The following is a 22,545-nucleotide window of genomic DNA, read 5'->3' on the forward strand; positions in this document are numbered from 1 at the left end:
AGGAAATTATGGCAGGGCAGATTCTCCTTTTCTTTCCCAAGTGGGTTGCCCCGAGGAGACACGAAAAACCCAGCAGCAGGGAGGAGAGGGTCCCCCAGAGAAAGGGGATGGCACAGGGGGGGCTGGGTACTCCTGCTGTGATTTTTGACCTGTTTTTTTTTTTTTTTTCCCTTGCCATGTTCTGCCCCTTTGCCCAGTGCCCACAGAGCTCATCGGCCAGGAGGTGAGGTAAGGACCCTGCTTCTCCTTGGAAGTTGGAGGGAGGGGGTGGCCCCACGCTGGGAATGGCTTGGAATGAAGTCCCCCAGCTCCTTACAGGCTTGGGAACCTGAGTGAGAAGAGCAAAGCTGTGGGAATAATGGGATGGAAGTCTTGTTGGGGGGATTTATATTGATGGTCAGCTCGTTGTGCCCATGTCCTTGACAACACACAGAAGAACAGGAGTTAGAGGCATGGAAACAGGAGCTCTGGGTGGGTGACACTGGCCTGAAGACCCTCCAGCCATGCTTTGTCCTATCCCAGAGCCTGATGCCCACGTTTTGGGTTGCAGGGTCATTAGGGACAACATCCCTCTCCCCAAAGGTTTTTTTTTTCCTTGTATTACACATCCCTTAACCCATCCCTTCTGGTGCCAGATGCTCCTCCTATGGCCCCCGTTGAGTCAAGGTCCTCTTGTCACTCCACCAGCAGTGCTGGCATGGCACCAGGAGCAGCCAGAAGGGACAAAATAAACCTCTGAAGCCCCACAGAGCTTCTCAGGATAAATAACAGCCTCCTCCACCTCTCATCTCCCTTTAAACCTCACCCAAGAGCTTTGGTAAGAGGTAGGAGTCTTTAACCTGGACAGAACTAATAGTAGGGAACCACCTTTCCCAGCAGCCTCCTTTAGAAAGCCCTGGGTGTCAAAGTGGAGCTGAGCTACCCCATTTCAGGACATTTCTGCCCCTCTGCTCTCCTCTTACTCGGGAGGGAGGAGAAGGAGGAGGAGGAAGGAGGAGGAGGGATGGGTGGGCACTGCCACTTCTCCAACTTTTATTGCTGAACACTTGAGTGGAGGTGGTAATTGGAGCAGGTGACATATAGAAGGGGCAGGACAAAGTGCTCCACAAAGCCATCTCTGCAGCTGTCACCTAATTGCCTGATTAACTGGACGATTAATCGACTAATTGGAAGCAGGGCATCGTCTGCATAACAATAAGAGCCCCTTTTGTCAAGCAGATGAAGGCTGCGGAGAAGGGGAGAGGAGGTCGGTGTGGTGGCTCTTCCTGGAGGGGACAGGGGTTTAATAGACCTCGGAGCCCCTTTTCCACTTTTGGGATTCTGCCAAAAGCCACGAAACCTCCTCCTCGGAGAGCAGGGAAGGGAAAGCCTGGCCCAGGGGTTGCTGAGCATCACCTCTGCCCTGGTGCTTTTTAAAGGGATGAAATCGACACACCGGAGCCAGAGACACCCCAAATCCCCCCCCCCCTCCTTGGGAAAACCTCGATGGTGCTGAACCTCTTGGCTCTTCCCTACTTACTTTTTACTGCAGGCTTCGTTTTGCCACACCAGAAACGAGGTGGAAGGGGATGGGCTTTAATTGATGCAGGCAAGGTTATAAAAAGGCTGTAAAACCTTCCTCAGAGCTGCTCTGGTTCCCCACTGACCGAAGCCCTTCTCGGGCAAGTCACCGATGACATAAACACCACTTTGTCCTTGTCATGAAGTCACTTCAGGGGTGGCTGGGGCTGCCCGGGACGGAGCAGCTCAGGGCAATGAAAACCGAATGGACTTTCAGCTCCTGAGCAGAGGGAGCAGGGAAGGGCTGGGTTTGCTCCCTCTGCCACTTACACGCAGGATGAGAGGATTTTTCTCGGTGATTTCCAGCGTTTTGCTGGGGAAGGGATTGCCCTGGCTGGGGCTGCCCTGGAGGATGCTCAGCATCTCGGGTGAAGCCAGGCCACAAGCAAAGGGGACAGGAGGAAGGAGGTGACTGTGTCGAGGAGGAGCCAGGAGGTGCAGGGTAGCCCTGGCCACGCATCTGCCCTGTCCCCTTAGGGGCTTTGCTGCTGTCACTTGCTCTCTTAGCAAGAGTTTTGCTCAACTCAAGCAAGGGCAAATCTCCCTGGAGGAAGGATTCCTACTGCCCTGACAGTTCAGTGGCCCTTTGGTGTCCTGCTCAGGGGTTTTATATTTATTTATTATATTTATTGTATTTATACTTTTATATTTATATTTATATTTATTTTTATATTTTATATTTCTATTTTATATTCCTATTTTATATTTTATATTTATATTTATATTTTATATTTCTATTTTATATTCCTATTTTATATTTATTATTTATATTTATGCATATATGTATACATATACGTATACTTATATTTCTATTTCTATTTCTATTTCTATTTCTGTTTCTATTTCTATTTCTATTTCTATTTCTATTTCTATTTCTATTTCTATTTCTATTTCTATTATTTCTATTATTTCTATATTTATATTTGTATTTATATTTATATTTATATTTATATTTATATTTATATTTATATTTATATTTATATTTATATTTATATTTATATTTACATTATATACTTTGAACCCAAGGAGCTGACCCGTGCAGGGTGTTCCGGGGTGCTGAGCCATTCATCACCCAGCAGTGCACCCAAAGGTGCAGCCCCCACTGGAGCACTCAGCTCCTCCTTCCCCTCAGCTTTCTGTGAGGCCCAAGCTCTGTGCTGAGAGCAGAAATTCCGAGTCCCTAAATCCTGACTTGGCTCTTGGTACTCTTTAATATTCTTCCCCATCTTTTACTCCAAGAATAACCAGAGCCTCCAGCTCCCTCTGGGCTGGCAGTGCCTTCTCCCTTTCCCCTGTCATCAAGAGATTTCATTAGAGCTTCCGACTTCCCAGGCTGAGGGTGGGAGGGTGCTAAATGAGGTTATTAATCCTACACGACTCCAGAACTCCTCAGACATCAGACAAGTCACCGGGGCCTCCTCTAATCAATGCCATAATCTGGTTTTGCCAGAAAACGTGGGCTTTAATGCCTCTTATCTGGAGCCCTCATTGCTCCTGGAGCTGGGAATTTTTCCCCTTGGGGGGGAGCAGCCACTGGGGATGCTCCCTGGATGTTTTTAACTTGCCCTTTTCTGCAGAGTTTAGGAACAAGTATTAGGATGGAGAGATCTGCTCACCTAAATCCCACCCCTTGCTCCAAAATGAGACTCTGAGGTGCTCTGGAGGATTTTTTTTTTTTATTATTTTGTCCGGGTGATATCTAAAAACATCTTTGATCCACTCCCAGCTCTTTGCAAAAAGCCACTCACTTCTTGCTCCAAGGACCCCTGGTTCCCTGATGGGATGGGCCAGGGAACAAGTGGGAATCCCACGTTTCCCTCCTGCACCTGGAGTGGCAGTGGGGATGCAGGGTGCAGCAGTTGTCTGCTTCTTAAAAGCTTGCTCTTACACATGCAAATCTTTAATTAAACATACTCATAAAACTATAATGAACCGTTCATCTAATTAAATGGGGTGAGTCATTTCATTAATTTTTAGTGCACAGCCAGGCTGCTCTCTTGCCCTCCTCACTCGGAATTCAAAGGGATGAGCTGAACTCTTTTGAGGGAAATCGTTTTCCCTTCTTGTGGTTATTTTGTTCCTCGTGCACAGGACCTGCTTAACTGGCCAGAGTTTACACCTTTTTAATTAAAATTAATTCTCCTGTCCTGTCTGTTGCTGCTCTTGATGGTTGCTTCTTTCCCTCCCAAGCTGCCCAACCCCTGGCTGCAATGGCTCAGGACACATCCGTGGAAAGTATGCAAGACACAGAAGGTGAGGCTGGGTTGGAAGGTGGGAGGGGGATGGGAAAATGCCAGCAAGAAACCCAAAGACAGATGGGCACTGGGGAGAGGCTGGTTCAGAGCAGAAACTCCTCACCTGCCTACACAAGAGCCAATTTGCTCTTCCTTTATCAGTCCAAGAGGGGTCCTGGGGGATCTGCTGTCACTTGCCTTCCCACTGACCCCAAACCAAGGGGTCCTGGGGGTTCTGCTGTCACTTGCCTTCCCACTGACCCCAAACCTAGGCAGAAATACCTGGCTCGGGTGCCTGGGGTTGCTGGGAGCTGTCACAGGCAGAGCTTTTGGCCTGCTTGGTGCCTTTATGGGTGGGGAGGTGAAATGAGAAGATGCTGCCTGCCTTGGTGGTCCAGGCCGGCATCACTGATGGCTTTCCTCACCCTGTCATGGTGAAATCAGGGCAGTTGGTGGACAAGTTTTACATCTCCTGCTCATTTTCATGCTGCTACTGGTGCCATCACCAGTGGTATTGGGACTGTTGGTCCTGTTGCTCCCTGGAGCCCATGGGGACAGATTGCTGGAAGAAGCATCCCTGGGCTGACTCCTGAGTAAATTGCACAAAACCCAGGGCTGAGAGGGAATCTTCTGGCTAGGAAGGGTTAAGCCACCTAAAAATCTGGGCTGTTAGATGGTTATTTTTAATTCATATTTGTGTATCTGTCCCACTTGCCTTTGCCTAAGGGGCTGGGGTGCTGTAGCCATTCCTTCCTTACTCAGCACCACCTCCTCTCTGCCCCTTGATCCCATCTGCAGTTTACAGAGCTGCCCCCTGGCAAAGAAGAGGAAACTCCAGGATGCAGAAGCCGAGCATCTGGTGTCCAAGAGAAAATCCCATCCCCTCAAGCTGGCCCTGGATGAAGGTTACAACGTCGACAGTGATGGCAGTGAGGAAGCTGAGGTGAAGGAGGAGTCGGGCTCCGAGGAGTCGGAGGGGACTTTGGAGGAGGAGGAGGCGGTGGAGCAGGAGGAGACCCAGAGCCCCGAGCCAGCAGAAGGTGCTTTGTCATTATTGATTGCAGAGCTGTGTTCTACAGATGAATATAAAGGGCAGGAAGTGTTAATAACCAGGAGTTATAACTCCTCTGAATTATGTACAGGATGGCTCCTTCAGTTATCACCTTGGGTGGAAGCTCTGGTGACACCCACAGATTGACTCCTGTGCCTTCAAAAGGAGAGCTTGTCCATCAGGGATGCTCCCTGGAGAAGGATCCAGGGAAAGCAGGGAGGAACTTGCCACATGGCTCAGATGGTGGTGGGGAGGGCAGCCAGGGTCCAGCCTGAGTGGCTGGAGGAGCAGCTGAGAGCTGGGGAGTCGGGAGCATCCCAGCCCCATGGAGGCTTCCATGTGGACCTCCCCTCTCTACCTGCCACTCCCAAGTGCAATAAATCAGGCTGCTCCAGGGGTGTAGCAGCCAGGCTCTGCTTTCATTTAAGTAAGACAAAGATGTTTATGAAAGTATATAATTTCTTTTTTTTTCCCTTTTAATCCTTTTCTTCCCTTTCCTCTTTTTTTCCTTCCTCCTTTTAAAATTTTTCTCCTTTTCATTGTTCTTTCTGCCCCTTCCTCTCTTTCCCCTTCCTCTCTTTCCCTCTCCTCTCTTTCCCCCTCCTCTCTTTCCCCCTCCTCTTCTCCTTCCTCCTTCCTCCTCCTCTCCTCCTCCTTCTTCCTCTGTTCCTCCTTCTTCTTCCTTTCCTCCTTCCTCCTCCTTTCCTCCTCCCTCCTTTCTTCCTCCTTTTCTCCTCCTTTCCTCTTCTTTTCCTCCTCCTTTCCTCCTCCTTTTCTCCTCCTTTCCTCCTCCTTTCCTCCTCCTTTCCTCCTCCTTTCCTCCTCCTTTCCTCCTCCTTTCCTCCTCCTTTCCTCCTCCTTTCCTCCTCCTTTCCTCCTCCTTTCCTCCTCCTTTCCTCCTCCTTTCCTCCTCCTTTCCTCCTCCTTTCCTCCTCCTTTCCTCCTCCTTTCCTCCTCTTTTCCTCCTCTTTTCCTCCTCTTTTCCTCCTCTTTTCCTCCTCTTTTCCTCCTCTTTTCCTCCTCCTTTCCTCCTCCTTTCCTCCTCCTTTCCTCCTCCTTTCCTCCTCCTCTGCTCCTTCTCTGCTCCTCCTCTCCTCCTCCTCTTTTCCTGCTTCCTCCTCTTTTCCTCCTTCCTCCTCTCCTCCTCCTTTTTTTTTTTTTTTTTTTTCCTTTATCTCTCCCTTCTCTCTCCTCCTCCTTTCCCCACCCCCAGGGAGAAGCCCAGCAACCCCATCCCATTTTGGACAAGCCTCAGCCACCAGCACATCGGGGCCCAGCAAGGGCAGCTACAGCACCTATCAAGAAATCATCGCCAACTCCCTCCTCAACCTGGGCCAGATAGCAGAGGAGACCCTGGCCATCGAAGGGCAGCTGCCTGAACCCGAGCTGCAGGTCCCCAAACCTCCCCTCAACGTCGTCCACTTGGTCCACGAGGACCCGGGAGAGGAGCTGGGGGAGGAGGAGTGTGACAAGGACATCATCATCCAGACGGAGGACGCCGAGGAGGTCATCGAGGTGACCAGCGAGCGCAGCAGCGAGGTGGGTCCGGAGCACAGGGATGAGGATGGGAACTGTGAGGAGTCCTGCAAGGTGCAGAAAGCTGAAGCAGAGGAAGAGGAGGAGGAAGAGGAGGAGGAGGAGGAAGAGGAGGAGGAAGAGGAGGAGGAGGAAGAGGAAGAAGAAGAGGAGGATGAAGAGGAAGAAGAAGAGGAGGAGGAGGAAGAGGAGGAGGAGATGGCTCCTGAAGTGATCTGTGAAGAAGCTCCTCACACTTCTCAGGACACCCAAAAAAGCCACTGTGAGGGGCAGTTCAGCCCCAAGCCTGAGTACTCTGTCATCGTGGAGGTCCGGTCGGACGATGACAAAGATGATGACGCCCGTTCCCAGAAATCAGGGGTGACAGATGAGTCGGAGATGTACGACATGATGACCAGGGGCAACCTGGGGCTGCTGGAACAAGCCATTGCCCTGAAAGCTGAGCAGGTGAAAATCGTCCGGGAGCCCAGCCGGGTGCCAGGAGAGCACGTGAAGCACTTCCAGGTGGATGAGAAACAGGGAAAACCCTTGGACAGCATCCGGAAGAGCTACTACGGCAAAGGTATGGGGACCAGACTCTGCCTGGCTCCTTCCTTCCCATCCCCAGCTCAATTTGGCTGCTCAGCACCCCATGAAAATCAGGTAGGGTTTTCTGTGGGGGTCATGATCCACAGAGAGGGAATTCAGCCCCAAATCCTTGATGCCCAAGAGACTGGGGACATCCTGGAGGTCAGCAGGGAATGCAGAAAATGCAGTGGCTCCAGCTCAGCAGGGGAACTGCCCAGCTGAATTGCCTCTTGGCTGTGAAAACCTCAGCCTGGTCAGTAGGGATGGTTTCAAACCAACCCAAGTGGGTTTTAAAGGGCTACAGGGCCACAAGGGATTTGGCAGGGGCTGGCAAGTCCCCAGGCACTGAGTCAAGCTGCCTGCTTGGGCTCTGTGAGCAGCTCTGTGCTGGCTCAGCTGCTCAAATGGCTTGGCTGAGTTTGAGGGTTTTTTTTCTAAGCTTTCAATGTTACAATTCCACCTCCAGGAAAACCAGAAATAAACCCAACCCAACCCAACCCCACCAAAAACTTCCGACCCAAAGGTTTGCTTGGAAAAGCAGTGGGAAGGACCCTCAGCAATTTTTCTTCCCCTTCCAAATCCACTGACCCCTTTCCCTCCACCATTCCCAGATCCTTCGAGACCTGAGAAAAGAGAAATCAAATGTCCAACCCCTGGCTGTGATGGGACTGGCCACGTCACAGGGCTCTACCCCCACCACCGCAGCCTCTCCGGTTGTCCCCACAAGGACAGGATCCCTCCCGAGAGTGAGTACATGGTGGGACAGCAAGCTTACCTTAATCTGAAGCCTTTCCCAGTGGGATTTATCCCACCTGGTGGGCAGAGCCCTCCCGAGGCTGATGGGAATTCCAAGTAATCCCAAATGATGCGAATTTTAGGGCCCAGCTCAAGCCTGCTGTAAATCCTTGGCATGTAAGGGAGTTTCTGGGATGGGATGGTGCTTTTCCAACTTGTTCTGGGGTGTTTTTTATCCACCAAAGTGTTATCATACTTCTTGGGAAAAGCTCTGGAGATTGCCAGGAAGTTCTGCCCTTCTTAAAGATTTTTAGCACCATCCTGTGGAGAACGAGGTCCCTTCTCTGAAAATTAATTTATTTTTTTTTTAATCTTCTAAAAACACTGCTCACCTCCAGAGGTGTGTCAGGCCATTCCCATCTTTACATTGGCTGCCAGATATTTTTCCCTGTTTGGGGAAGAAGGGGAAACTCTTCTTCCCTGCTGCCCAGGGGTGCTGAAGGGGTTGCTGTAGGGCAGAGGAGTTGCTCAGGATGTGCAGGGGAGCTGAGTCTCCTTCCACACACTCTGCAAAATTCACAGGGGGCTGGATCAGACTGATCTGTTCCACAGAAAATATTTATCATCATCACAACACATTTATATATAGATACATAGAGACAGGTTTTATTTGTACCTCTCCACCAGCCCCCAAAATAGCTTTCCCCATGCATATACATAAAAATCAGTGTTCTATACTCATACTAATGGCACAATAGACCAAAAAAAGAAAAAAAAAGAGCCCTTCCTAACCAGTAATTTGAAAGGCTGAAGACCTGTCATGAACACTGAGCTGCAGGAAACAAGGAGAAAGTGCAGTTATCTTCACACAGGCTTGAATGCAAGAAAAAACCCAATAAATAGCTAACACGAGCTGTGTGCTTTAGAAGAGCTTGCAAATCAATTTTTTTTTTCTTCACTTTTAAGGTCAGCACTGCAGGAAGCAATAATCCTGAAGATTAAAATTAAAAATAAAAATTAAAAAAAATCAAACAAAGATTATTCCTAAGGATAAAAGCAGAGATAGAGCTTTGATCACTTAAAACTACCTGAAAAAAGTCTCTGTCTCTAAACCAGTGGTGGGTGGGAGGGGCTGAAATGGGGGAAATGGGTTTGCAATCAGTAAAGGAGGAAAAATCCCAAAGCAGGGATGCTAACCTAGTGCTGCCCTGAGCACTGCTGCCTTCTAAATATTTTTCTCTACACAGATGAATCCTAAAGCCAGCAAAATCACCTTCCCTGATTTCTAGGAAACCGGCGTACAAGGCTTGATGCTTTTTTTTTTTTTTTTTTTCTGTCTTTTTTTTTTTTTTTTTTTTTTTTTTCTTCTCTCTCTGATTTTTATCAAGTTGTTTTTGCTTCCCTTCCCCTCTCCCCTTCCCCTTCTGGCTCCAAAGTCCTGGCAATGCATGAGAACGTGTTGAAATGCCCCACTCCAGGCTGCACGGGACAGGGACACGTCAACAGCAACCGCAACACTCACAGGAGGTACAGCTCTGACTTCTCCCCCTCCCAGCCCAAAACCTTTGCCTTCCCTTTTTAGGATGGGATGACCCTAAAAAATAGAATAATCATAATCCCAGACTGGTTTGGGATGGAAGGGAACTTAAAAACCACCTCATTCCAACCCCCCTGCTATGGGCAGGGACATCTCCCCCAGCCCAGGTTGCTCCAAGCCCCATCCAACCTGGGATGGAAACACTTCCAGGGATGGGGCAGCCACAGCTTTTCTGGGCAACCAGGGGCTCAGCACCCTCAGAGCAAAAACTGCTTCCCAATATCTCACCTAAATCTCCCCTCTCCCATTTTAAAACTGTTTCCCCTTGTCCCGTTTTTCGTGCTCATCCCTCACACTTGGTTTCCTTCTCTGTCTCTTTTTTTTTTTTTTTTTTTTTTTTAAAAAAAAAAAACACCAAACCAAATCACCTCCCACAGTTTATCTGGGTGCCCCATTGCTGCTGCTGAAAAATTAGCCAAATCACATGAAAAGCAACAAACCCAGTCTGGTGATCCTTCAAAGACCAGCTCCAATTCTGACCGGATACTCAGGTAAATCACAGACTCGGGACAGGGTTTGGGTCGGAAGGGACCTTACTAAAGATCAGCACAGGACCTCCCTGTCCCTGCCCCAGCCCTCCCTGCCAAGAGAAGCTCTCAGGGCTCCCTCTGGCTCTCCCTGGATGCTGCTGAGTCCCCTTATTATCATCACAGGTCTCGGCAAGGTGGGGAGGGATGGAATTGATGATCCCAGGGAGGGCACTGAGGACAATGAATTGCTTCTGGAGCATCAATTAACACCGAGGCCCCAGGCCAAAGGGTTTTCCAGGGAAGCAGGAGGTGCTGGTGCTGCAAAGTGCCAGAGGATGATGGCTCTTCCATTAGCATCCTAAGGAGGGTGGGCTTGGGGAGGGGAAGGAGGGGATTTGGGCTCCCTATAAATCACTCAGCAGCAGCTTCACCTAAGCCCACCCTAGAAACCTGCTACTCCACTCCAAACCAATCACCTTTATTTTGTTATTTTTGCCCCTCTCTGGAAAAAAAAAGAAGGAGAGGCTCTCCTTCTGCTTCTCCCATTAAGGAGAGAGCCACTGTGATTCAGGATGCTGCAGGAGGGTCGTGACACCGTTTGTTGTTTCCCACCCAGAGTGGGATAAAACCCACAGCACCAGCCCCATGTGCTCCCATGAAGGCAACAAGGTCTGATTAATTAATTTATTTGCTCCCCAGGACTGCTGAGCACCCTGGTGCACCAGAGCTCCCTACTTTGGGAAAGCCATTTAGGGGGATGACTTATTTATTTGTGCAGAGTGCTCTGAGAGTGTCACGAGGATGCTCCGTGCTCCGAGGAGCTCCTGCTCCCAGGACTCACTGGTGGAAAGAGGTCACAGGAAGGAGAATGACAACAAGCCATTTATTTAGAGTTTATATGCAAGGCAAATTGATTTTTGATAGGCAGCTTGGCAGAAATGGGGTCTTTACAAGGGATTCTGCAGGTAGGGGGAGAAGTTCTGGAGCTTTTGCAAGGGATCCGTAGGGGGAAATGGAGCTAAACTGGGGTCCTGGTGTCTTCCTGAGCCCATCCTCTGTCATGGGTCCCAGAAATGAGGGATGCCCAAGTTTCTACTACTGTTGGAAAATGCTGTTTGCAAGAATATTGTTCTGCGTGTGATTGAGACTGTGGAGTTTTGCCTAAAAAAAAACAGAAAGAGAAAAAGAAAGAAAAATAAGGAAAAAAAGGGGGAAAAAATAAAGGATTCTAAGAGACCTGAACCAGAAGCAGACTTGCTGAAGGAGACCAAAAGGGCTGCCACTGCCTCCTCTTTCCCAGTAACCCCCTAGAGACAAGGTGCAGCCACACAGTCCCAATCATTCTTGGTCCCCTCCCAGCACCCGTCTCGTGGAGGAAAAGAGAAATCACTGTTGCTCCTTGTTTTTTCCTCAGGCCTATGTGTTTTGTGAAGCAACTGGAGATTCCCCAGTATGGAAGCTACCGGCCCAACATGGTCCCAGCAACCCCCCGGGCCAACCTGGCCAAGGAGCTGGAGAAATACTCCAAGGTCACCTTCGATTATGCAAGTTTTGATGCTCAGGTTTTTGGCAAACGCATGCTTGCCCCAAAGATTCAGACTAACGAAACCTCACCTAAAGCCTTTAAATGTAAGTTGGGAGCAGGGGTGGGCTCTGCCTGTTTCCATTTTTTTTGCCTTTCTCAGTGTGTCCTGAGGCTCTCGGGATGGTGGCTTTGGGGTGATGGGACGCTTGGGGCTGAGTCGCTGGATCCCAAAGCAGGGGGAGAAATAGAGATGGGGGAGGCTGAGGTGGGTCCTGTGGCAGGGAGATGGTGGAGAAAGGAAAGGAAAGAAAGGAAGAAAGGAGAGAAGAAAGGAGAAAGGAAGCTCTGGAGGCTGGCAAAGCTTTGCTTGGTTGGGGGGTGAGTTGTTTTGGCTTTGGGGAGAAGTGCACTGAGTGGTGGGGACATTGATCTGAGTGCTGTCTCTAGGAGGGATAAGTTACCCAGTTGTCCCCAGTCGGTCCTGGCTGCTCTGTAGTTCATATCTATTGATCTGTCTTTCCCCATCTAGCTAAATGGATTAGGGTTTTCTCCTCTTCCATCTTATATACGACCCACTCCACCCATTTGTCTTCCCTGCTGTGCTCTGCTCTCCAGCTCTGCTGCCCATCCATCACCCACCTCCTCTCTCCCAGCTCTTCCCTCTCACAGCCCCCCCACCTCTGCCCTGCACCCAGGACCTTGCACTGGTTACACCAGTGTGCAACCAGAGTGGGGGTGCAAATAAAATGGCTAAAGAAGCCCCCAGGAGAGGGAGGGATGGGATGTGGAGTGGAGTGGGAGGGATGCTGCAGGCTGATGTTAAACACCCTTCCCCTTTGACACCACCTGAAGAAGGGAAGAAACCCAAAAAAGATTTAGGAGGCCGGTTTGCAGAAGTCAGAGCCCCTCCAGAGGGCTTTCTGTCTGGCTAATCCCACTTCCCCAATCCTGTTTAATCCTGGTGCAGCTGCTCTCTAAAAAGTGCTCCTACTTGAAAGCATCCTGGTTGTTGCACTACAATGGGAGAGCCCTTTATTACAGCACTAAATCTGCAAAGGATCAGACAATGAAATTGGATGGAGGCCAGAGAGCACAACTGCCACTGTCAGCCTGGGTTAGGGCTGATGGAAAAGTAATTTGTTTCCCAGCACAAGTGATTCTCTTGCTGAATAGATTGTGTTATTTGCAATATTAGCGAAGAATTTTCAGGGTAATTGTAGTGACAAAAATAATTCCAGCAGACCCGCTAGGATAATCCTTGCTATTTTTTTTCTCATCACTTATTTTACTAATTTGCTGATTGAGAGTCTATTAGTGGTAGAAATACTTAGGAAATGGAAAAGCATCTCTGAGCCTACGGTGTGAAATTGAAATTGGCATCTCACCCTCCTGCATCTCGTCAGGTTGGGCTGGCCCGGACCCGCACCCTGCTGCAAAGACATGGATTAAACTGGACTGGAAAACAAGCAGCCATACACAAGAATTACCATTTGGGCAGCCCTCCAATGAGTTAATCAAAGCGACAAGATGAATATGATTGCCAATCATAGCAGGGAAATCTGTTCCTTTCGCCGAGAACTTATTTGAAAGAGATCGTCATCCAGAGGGATTTATATTCCCCTGCATGGGTGTGCAGAACTCCCATTAATGTCAATCCGCATTATACACGCACACGAGGAGGGAGAGAGCAGTCCTGGGGAAGATTAACATTTGAGAGAGGCTTCTCTTTGGAGTTTCTAATGGGAATAATGAAATCTCTTTGCTCTGGAGCCCCAGCAGCCGAGGTCGTCTCGCTGCTTCGCCATCATCGGGGGCAAACCTTGGGAGCCTTCCCTGGAGAGACTCCTGCTAAGGAGGTGGATTCTCCCCCCCAAAAAAAGGGCCCAGTGAAAGGAAAAAAGAGTTTGAGGGTTTTGCTGATTGATTCAGAATTGTTCAACATCCCTGGTTTGCCCCCAGTGAAAGCAGTGACTTCAGGGGGAGTCTGTGTGGCTCAGGGCCCTGCAAAATGGGACCAGGGTCAAGATTAGGGTGAGATTTATTGTGGGATAACCCTGGAAAATAGTTCCTCTCCTTCCGTAGGGTGTGCAGAGAAATTGCAGGGTTGCACTGCTGCTTTGTGCACGTTCCCTGGCCACAGGGGGGCTGTGTAATAAATCCCATTGTTTGGGCATATTTAAATGGCATCTCAGCTGTCAGAAAAGCCAGATTGCACTGGTGTCATCACTGGAAGCTCGTGTTTCAGGGCCAGGGATTTGGTTTGAATGTCATTTTTTGTTTTTTAACTCTAAGTTTTCAGATGTGCTACAAAAAAATATCCCTAAGTCAGCTCTGTAGATAAATTATTGACATGTGGGGAGCAACGAAAAAAAAAAAAAGAAAAAAAAGAGTCCAGAAGCTTCTCCAAGCTTCCCCCTTTACCTGCCTCCACCCAGGAGTCACTTTAATGAAGAAAAACATTTATTTTTTGTGGGACTTGATGGCAGAGTCCATCCATAAAGTGTTTCCCCACCAAGAAACCGTTGCCCTGTCAGCCCCAGCCACCAGTGGCTTGGTGACAACCCCAAGCTGGCCCTGGAATTGCTGTGTTCCCTGTGTCAGACTGACTTCACCTCTCAGCGGGCCGGTTTGACGTCAGCCTCGCCTTGTTCCTTCTCTTTTCATTCCAGCCAAACCTTTTCCAAAGGCCTCTTCCCCCAGCCACAGCCCCTCCAGCAGTTACGTGAAGAGCACTTCATCTTCCTCCACAGGCTTCGACTACTCCCACGACGCCGAGGCTGCACACATGGCTGCCACTGCCATCCTCAACCTCTCCACACGCTGCTGGGAAATGCCAGAAAATCTCAGCACCAAGCAGCAAGAGACCCCCAGCAAGGTCAGCCCAAAGCCACCCCCCCCCAGCAGCTGGCTGAGGGGGTAAAAGTTGATATTTGGTGTAATACCCCTTGGGTTTGGGGTGGTTTTTTGAACCCTTCTTTGCGTTTTGATCTGTAAATACAGAGGGGATGCTGAGGGTCATTGTGGAGTCAGTGAAGCAACTTCTTCACTGAAAGGGTTTTTAAACACTGGCACAGGATGCCCAGGGGGGTGGTTGGATCATCATCCCTGAAGGGGTTTAAAAGCCATGTAAATGGGATTCTGAGGGATGGGATTTGGCACCAGACTTGGTAGAGTTGAGTTAATGGTTGGACGTGATGACCTTAAAGGTCTTTGCCAACCTCACAGCTCCCTATCACCCTTTTTCTCCTTGCTTTGGGTGAGGCAGTTTGGGGGAAAATCTCTGCTCCTGGTGTGTTATGGAGATGCATCATGGTTCAAGTCACCCATTTGAGATAAACACCATTCCCAAGCAGAGGCCAAGGGCTCACTGGTCTCTATCTGATGCCACGTGAGATTCCCCAGTCATGCCCAGACTGACCTCCTGCTATTTTTTTCGAGGACCACAAGTTTTCCAGAAATCCCATCTTGCACCCCCAGCCTTAGGCAGATGTCTTGGATACCGTGGAGCATTTTAAATGGCACTAGAAGCTTGTGTTCCAGCAGCTGAGCCAAAATGCCACATTGCTGGTGGTTTGGGGGGCTGTTTGCACGACACTTCTATGAAATATTTCCACTCATTTCCTTCGAACTGGCTGTGGGAAGGATGGGAGATGAAGAACCCACCCCCCACCCTGCAAAAGTCAAACTGGGGGCAGGATTCCCATGGGGAATTGCTGGGAGCTGCTAAATCCAGTTGTGTTTCCAACCTTTCAGTCCATGGACATTGAGGTGGATGAAAACGGGACCCTGGACTTGAGTATGAACAAGCACCGCAAACGGGAGAGCACCTTCCCCAGCAGCAGCAGCTGCAGCAGCAGTCCCAGTATGAAGTCCCCAGATGTGTCCCAGCGCCAAAACAGCACCAGTGCCACCAGCAGCACCATGACCTCCCCCCAGTCCAGCCAGACCTCCCGCCAGGATGAATGGGATGGGCCCATTGACTACACTAAACCCAACCGTCAGCGGGAAGAGGAGCCCGAGGAGGTGAGTGGTGGCTCAAATAACACTTCATGGGGGACTGAATGCCATGCTTGCTTCCACAATTGTCCTGCTTTTCCCCCCAAACCTCTACTTTCAGCCTAGGACAGAAATATTGTTAATTTCCTGACATCATTTGGGGACAGGCAGGCAGGAGGCTCCTGGATCTGTTGAAGTGTTCTTGATGAAGAAGAACCCATCACTTGTGTGACCCTGGCTCTGCAGCCTTTTCTTCATTTTCTTCATTTTCTTCATCCTTTCCAGCTCCTTTACCACCAGTGTTGCTCCTGGTGATGTTCCCCAGGCTGCTTTCTCTCTGCCATGAGCAGATGCCACCAACCTGAATCCTTGCAGGTGGGGGGGACCCAGCTGTGACCTCCTGCAAGTGTCCTGGCCCTGGAAGCATCCCCCTGCCTCTCTGCCCCTGGCTCTATGGGGAATTACACTGATCCTCATCAAGAGATGGGAGAGCCATCCCTCTACAGATGTTTTACACATTTCTCCTATAAAAAATGGAATTTCTGGGTTGTTGCCTCTCTGATTTGGACGCTGTGTGGTGCTTGCGAAGGGCTCAGGAGTGTTTGCAGCGCTTCACTCACTGGGATGAACCTGGGCTCCTTCCCCACCACAGCTCAGGAGCAAGGACCACCACCACAACCCCTTTTCCTGGCTGTTTTCTTGCAGTCAGAGCCTGCTGCCCATTCTTTTGCCTCCTCGGAAGCTGATGAGCAAGAAGTGTCAGAGGAAAACTTTGAAGAACGAAAATACCCCGGGGAAGTTACCTTAACCAACTTCAAGCTCAAATTCCTCTCCAAGGACATCAAGAAAGAGCTGCTCACGTAAGTCCTGCCTTCTTCTCTCTTTCTCCAAAGTGTATAAAATATGTACCTGGGACAGCCAGGCTGGTAGGACACAGAATTCATTAGCAATTATGTTTTAAAATTAGAAGTGTAGTTCCTGTTGTCACTGTGCTTGGTCTGACTTAAAGGAGAGCTCAAAGAGCAGCCCTGTCCTCATCCAGAGAAATTTCCTAACTGGAAAGAGCCCTGGAACAAATGAAAGGTCCCAGCCCTCAGCCTTCCCTCCTCACCAAGCATCCTGGTGACAAACTGGCCCAGGACATCCCTGCAGTGTCCCAGGACACCCCTGCAGTGTCCCAGGACATTCCTGCATTATCCTAGGACATCCCTGCAGTGTCCCAGGACATCCCTGCAGTATCCCAGGATATCCCTGCAGTGTCCCAGGACATCCCTGCAGTATCCCAGGATATCCCTGCAGTGTCCCAGGACATCCCTGCAGTGTCCCAGGACATCCCTGCAGTGTCCCAGGACATCCCTGCAGTGTCCCAGGACATTCCTGCATTATCCCAGGACATCCCTGCAGTGTCCCAGGACATCTCATCTCTCTCATATGTCCCTCAACTATTTCAGAGCATCCCTGCTCATGCACAAACAGGGATTTATTCCCCAGACAGGATCTTTGTGAGCTTTTGGGAACACAAAAGGGAGGAAGAGGAGCTGGGAGGGGAACAGTTGGGTTACTTGCACGCAAACCCACAGAGAGATGTCCAGGTCCAGTGGAAGGAGCTGGTGTAAAGGGTCCAGCTGGGCCTCCCCTGAAGATGGCCCCTGCAGGAGGCTTTGCTGGTTTGGCAGATCCAGGGCTTTTGGGTGGATTTGTTCCTTCCTAGCACTTACCCTTCTTGTTGTTGTTGTTGTCATTGCCCAGTTGCCCAACCCCAGGCTGTGATGGCAGTGGACACATAACAGGGAACTATGCCTCTCACCGCAGGTGGGTTGACCCTTTTCTCATGCTTGGAACTCTAAAGACAACAACTTTTTATTTCTTTTAGTCTATTTTTTGACCCCGTGGATAGTTTGGTTCCCTTTCCTCCCCACTTTCTGTTGCCCCTTTCCCTTCCCCACCCTGACCCTTTTTTCTTTTTTCTTTTTCCTTTTTTTTTTTTTTTTTTTTTTTGCTTATCCAGATATTCCATCTCTTCTCTTTCAGCCTTTCTGGTTGTCCTCTTGCTGACAAGAGCCTCAGAAACCTCATGGCTGCCCACTCTGCTGACCTCAAGTATGTTTGCGCTCAACTTGAAACTCCTTTTTTTTTTTTTTCTTTTATTTTTCCTTTTTTTCCCCCACCCTCTTTGCTCTCTTCCCCTTCCCTGTATCCCCCCCCTCCCTCTTGCTCTGCTTTTGCTTTCCCATCTCCTCCCTTCTCCTTCCAAAGACCATGTTGGGAAGAGCCAACATCCCAGGTCGAGGCTTATTTTGGGGAAGGGGGAACAGTGATCAAAAAGAAACTGACTCCTGGCAGATTTCCTCCAGGCAATGTAAAAATAGCTGAATTTCTTTTGCATTTGGCATCTTTTCCCGGGTTTGTGCCAGAACATTTTTCGTTCAGCATCTCTGTACAGCTCTGGGTGAAATGAAGGCACACGTCTGCTTCTTGGGTAGAGACACAGCTGGGAAAATATCCCTGGGACACAGAAAAAAAAAAAAAAGCCAATTATTTTAGAGAACCTGGGATTGCTAATTCTCTGCTATATTTGGTGGGGGTTTTTTTGTTGTTTTTTTGTTGTTTTTTTGTTTTTTTGTTTTTTTTTTTTTGAATGCACTAACTTGTTCATTTCCATTGGAGTTTAATTTGTGAGGGAATGAAAGAGGGAGCAAGCAAGTGCTTTTTGAGGATGGATCCTCACCCAAAAGCACCCAAATTTCTTTATTACCATTTCTATTCCTGGTGGGAGGAATCTGATCTCTCCATTTTCATCCAGAGATCTCCCCCTGCAAACCTTTTTCTCAGCTTTGCTGCTGCCTTCCCAAAACTTCTCATTTTCACGAGGAGCTGATCCTTCACAAGGAGGTTTCCCAAATTCTCTCTTAGGTTGCCTCCCCTAACGAAAGAATTAATAGAAATTTTATTTAAAACAGATGGAGACACTGCAGGGACACCCCCCAGCACACATCTTTAGGGAAAAAATAATTCTGATTTTTTTTTCCACCATCACTTCCATGGAGCCAGCCTGGCTTTGGAGTCTCTTTCTCCTCTGAGCTCCCTGTTTTGCTGGATCCAGTTTCAGGATTATTTAGACTCTGAGATATTTGTAAATACGACTGAAAAGAATAAAAACTCCTGGGGGACCTCACACTGCACAGGATTACCATGAAAAAAAAATATAAAAATCCTTGTATGGAGTCAGTGATGGTTGGTAAGAAGAGCCAAGGCAGGTGGGAGCCCTTTTGGTCATTAAGTTGGTCAATAAAGCCCCAAATTCCTTTTTGGTGGCCCAGAGGGCAGCCTGGGTCTAGGATTGCTTTGTACCCCACCTCTAATGAAGGTGCTGGTGCCAGGAAAAAATGTTCATTAATTGTCTGCTGCTTATCACAGAGGTGGGAAAAATATCAGGCTTAGGTGATGAGAACCTGGTGGTGGAGGGAAGGGGCTGGCAGCACATTTAATCAGGCTTTATAGAGCAGAGACATTTGCTGACCTGGTGTTTCTATTAAAGAATAGCTCAGTGATCAGGCAATTAGCAGAAAAGGTATTAAAAGCTCTCAGGAACAGTGCCCCTTTCCAGGAAGGGCCCTGAGACAAGGAAAATGGGATCATCCCTGCCACCCAGCATCACACCCAGGCTGGGCAGCCTCTCCTGCTCCCCTTGGGCACCCAGGTCAGCACTTTTTTAAAAAAAAAATACTACATAAAACAGGAGACTTCTGCCCCCACCAAAGCTTTTAAATGTTCTGTGATTATTTCCCAAGTATTTTTTTTTTTTTTTTTTTTTTCCCTGTGTCCTGGTGAGGATGGGAGCAGAGGAGGGAGGAAGGAGATTTGGAGATATTCCAGAGAGTGCAGCCATCACTTTTCCCATCTTCAGATAAGGCCATGTCAGTGTTTCTATTAGAAACTCTATTTCAGGGGTTAATATTCCTGATATATATAAAAAAAAAAAATAGCTCCAGGCTGGAACATGCAATAAAAGGTTTCTATCACTATGATTGGTCTCCAGATAATTAAAAATAAAACCCAAATCACTTCTTTTTCAAGTCCTGAAAGGCAAAAGGGGGCTCTCAGTGTTTCTGTAATTTCAGCCCAGCCTGAAGCCAGAAACAACAAAGCAATAGTTTGCCTTTCTCTTTTAACAGCTTCTACCAGGGAAATGTCACAGCCACCTTCTAAATTTGGAAATGAGATGGAGAATTTGCACCCTCCTTGGGGTCCTGCTGGACCTGTCCCTCCTCTGACTGCACAGACCCCATCTGCATTTATATTTTCTTGCCTGCTGAGGTCCTGACTTATGTCTCCCTGTCACCCTTCTGGGACCTGGACATGTCCCTGCCCTCCCACCCTAGTGGCATTTTTTTTTTTTCACTATCAGAGACTCTTCAAAAACCCACAAATGCCAAACCTTCTCTGGGAGCTGGTGCAAAGAGGAGACTTTGTTCTTTTCTAATAGGGAAAAAAACAAAAAAAAAGAAAACAGGGCTTTCTAAAATGCCATTTTCTAAGCTGCAGAACTAAAGGAATCTGTGGAAATTATTCCCATGGGTTCTCCAACTGTTCCATTGCCCAGGTCAGGCATGAGCTTACCCCAAAGACCCTGGGGTGTCCTGGAACCACATCCACACCCCTCTCTGGTGGGGACCACCCTAACCTTTCCTTCTGATTGCTTCAACACTTCCCATCAAATGATTTTTGGGGCTGGGTGTTTGTTTGCCCTCAGTGAGCTCAGACCCTGCCAAATCAGGGAGCTCAGACCTTCTGGGGGGTTTCCTCTTGGGCTTGGTTGAGGTGAAGGAGAAAGCTTGATGGCCAAGCTACCCACACTTGTGGGATATTTTCCTTGTTTCTTGTCTGTGCTTTCATCCATCCCAAAGATATTTTCCTTGGTTTTATGCTTTCATCCAGCCCAAAGATATTTTCCTTGTTTCTCTGCTTGCACCCAGCCCAATGGCCCTGGCTGGGACCCATCATCTCCTCACCTCTTCCTTAGGGAATTCTCATTGTCCTGGGGGTATTTTTTTTTGGCTCCATTAGCATCTCCTGAGCAGTCCCCTCTCTGAGGATGGGACCAGAGGATGGGGACAGAGGATGGGGACAGAGAATGGGACCAGTGTCCCTCTGCTGAGGAGCAGCCACCCTCCCACTGCTCTTCCTCCCCAGCACCAACATTGCACAGGGGTGCATCCACCTTGGGGTCGTGGCTATCCCAGCCCTGACCTTGTTCTTATGGAGGGAGAAGGAGCAGGAATTAAAAAACCTTCCTCTGCCTTGCCAGGCCCTGGATTTCTCTTTGCAAAGAGCTGTCATGAAGTGCCCATCCCCTGCTCCCACCCCAGGTTAATCTGAGCATCCCTTCCCTCCCCAGGTGCCCTACTCCTGGTTGTGATGGCTCTGGTCACATAACAGGAAATTATGCATCCCATAGAAGGTAAGATCTCCCTTAAATTATTTTCTCTGCATCCCCTTTCTGTTTGTAGCTCTTTTTTTTTTTTTTGGTGTTTTTTTTCCCCCCTGCAGTGGGGAGAGTTGTAAAGTTCTGAATAAAACATTAATGTTACTGACAACTGAAGCCTATTTTCATCTCTTTAATCTGACTTCTCTCTCTCTCTCTCTTTTTTTTTTTTTTTTTGATGTTCCCAGCATCTGATTAGACGCTCCCTTCAACAGAATAAAAGACAAAGGGTCAGATTTTAGCTGATGCAATGTTCCTCTTAATAATGCTACCTATTTATGACCTATTTATGACTTCTATTATCACTTTAAAACATTAATAGCAGAGAGCTGAGCCTTCTGTTTCAACAATTCCATTAAACACTGTAGGCTGTTAGCAGATATCTTCTCATCTGGGGACTGTTAATTACTGTCCATCTCCCTCAATTTCTTTTTTTAATTTTTTTTTTTTTTTTTCCTCCTGACTTCTCCTCGTGATGTGAAGCTGCAAAACGAGAGAGAGATCAAAAAGCACTGTGCGAAATTCCAGGGAAAAAAAGCTGACTGGAGCTGGGGCATAGGAAATGCAGTGATTCTGCCAGTCAGACAGGCCTTTCTTCTCTTTTTAACCACAGTCTGTCAGGCTGCCCTCGTGCCAAGAAAAGTGGGATCAAGATCACCCCGACCAAGGATGACAAAGAAGACCCCGAGCTGATGAAGTAAGTCTGGAGAACTCTCCCAGCATCCCCACTGCACCCACCCCATCCCCTCCTCCCTCAGGCTGCTCAGAACATCATCTGCCAAAGCTTTCCTGCTGCTTCCCAAGGAATTTTTCCCTTTTTTTTTTTTTTTTTTTTTTTAAAAAAAAAGGCATGGTAATTTTGAAATTTGACAGGAAAATCCAGAGGTGGGGGGGGTAATGGTGAGGTTTTTCTTATTTGTTTTTAGGGTTGTTTTTTGCAGGTTGGGGGGATGTGAACACTTCCTCTCCTCCCTCTGCTTGATATAATGCCTGGAAAAAATCCCCAGGGTTGTAAAAACCTCAGGTCAGGTGAAATGTTTGGGGTTTGGGGCTGGTGAAAGGGTGCTGGTGCTGCTTAAGCCCAGGAACATGATAGGAATAAAAACTATCCAGGGGTGAAGCAGATCAGGATCTGTTAACCCCAAATCAGACCCATTTGGCAAAGTCTTTGCTACAGCTGAATACTCAAAGCAACCAGAAAAAGCCTTTCTCTGCTGCCTGGGGCTGGATCTTTCAAAACATCCCAGGGGGTTTATTCCTACAGAGATTTTAAATCCCTCAGTCTGCCTCGGGAGCTTTCATTTGCTGGGAAATTTGTCATTTGTCCTGACTTTCAGAATCCTGGGCTCAGTGTCCAGGCCCTGACGTGAGGTTTGGGGTCTGTGTCTCAACCTCTCGTGCAGCTACAAAACATCAAAGCCTTGACAGCAGGGCCAGTGCTGACTCCAACATCCTATTTTATTTTTTTTTTATTAACCCAGAGCATCCCCAGCCCTTCTGGAGCTTGTCCACGTCCCCACAAGTACAGGGATTAAAAAGAGACATGGAATAAGTTTTCAAGCCTTTCCAAGAGCTTGAACACTGGTGCTGCTGGTCAAATCAGCAGTTTGTCCCAAAATGATGGGGTTTCTCCCCGTTTTAACCCCAGGGCAGGGTTTTTTCCTTGAGGGGAATACCTCTGGGTGCCCTGGAGCAGTGGCTGAGCCCAAGTGGGATCTGGTGGGTGCAGGAACTGGGGGTGGGCAAAGGGGGAGAAGGACCTTTAAGGAAGGGATGATATTTGAGCCAT

General features: G+C 48.5%; 1 protein-coding gene across 4 annotated transcripts in view; it reads left to right on the forward strand.

The window, feature by feature from the left end:
* MYT1 (myelin transcription factor 1) overlaps positions 1-22,545 on the forward strand; it is a 57,090-nt gene that overhangs the window by 27,446 nt on the left and 7,099 nt on the right. For 3 of the 4 annotated variants that reach the window (XM_071759803.1, XM_071759804.1, XM_071759806.1), the window contains exons 4-18: positions 198-228; positions 3,751-3,813; positions 4,593-4,834; positions 6,059-6,943; positions 7,560-7,694; positions 9,120-9,210; positions 9,658-9,771; positions 11,165-11,379; positions 13,945-14,150; positions 15,029-15,298; positions 15,977-16,131; positions 17,021-17,083; positions 17,303-17,371; positions 20,670-20,732; positions 21,370-21,453. In XM_071759803.1, the coding sequence (XP_071615904.1) occupies positions 198-228; positions 3,751-3,813; positions 4,593-4,834; positions 6,059-6,943; positions 7,560-7,694; positions 9,120-9,210; positions 9,658-9,771; positions 11,165-11,379; positions 13,945-14,150; positions 15,029-15,298; positions 15,977-16,131; positions 17,021-17,083; positions 17,303-17,371; positions 20,670-20,732; positions 21,370-21,453 (2,686 nt within the window). The remainder of the gene's footprint in view (positions 1-197; positions 229-3,750; positions 3,814-4,592; positions 4,835-6,058; positions 6,944-7,559; positions 7,695-9,119; positions 9,211-9,657; positions 9,772-11,164; positions 11,380-13,944; positions 14,151-15,028; positions 15,299-15,976; positions 16,132-17,020; positions 17,084-17,302; positions 17,372-20,669; positions 20,733-21,369; positions 21,454-22,545) is intronic. The other variant, XM_071759805.1, reaches the window with a different exon arrangement.

This window comes from Heliangelus exortis, chromosome 16, assembly GCF_036169615.1.
Source record: "Heliangelus exortis chromosome 16, bHelExo1.hap1, whole genome shotgun sequence".
NCBI classification, from domain to species: Eukaryota; Metazoa; Chordata; class Aves; order Apodiformes; family Trochilidae; genus Heliangelus; species Heliangelus exortis.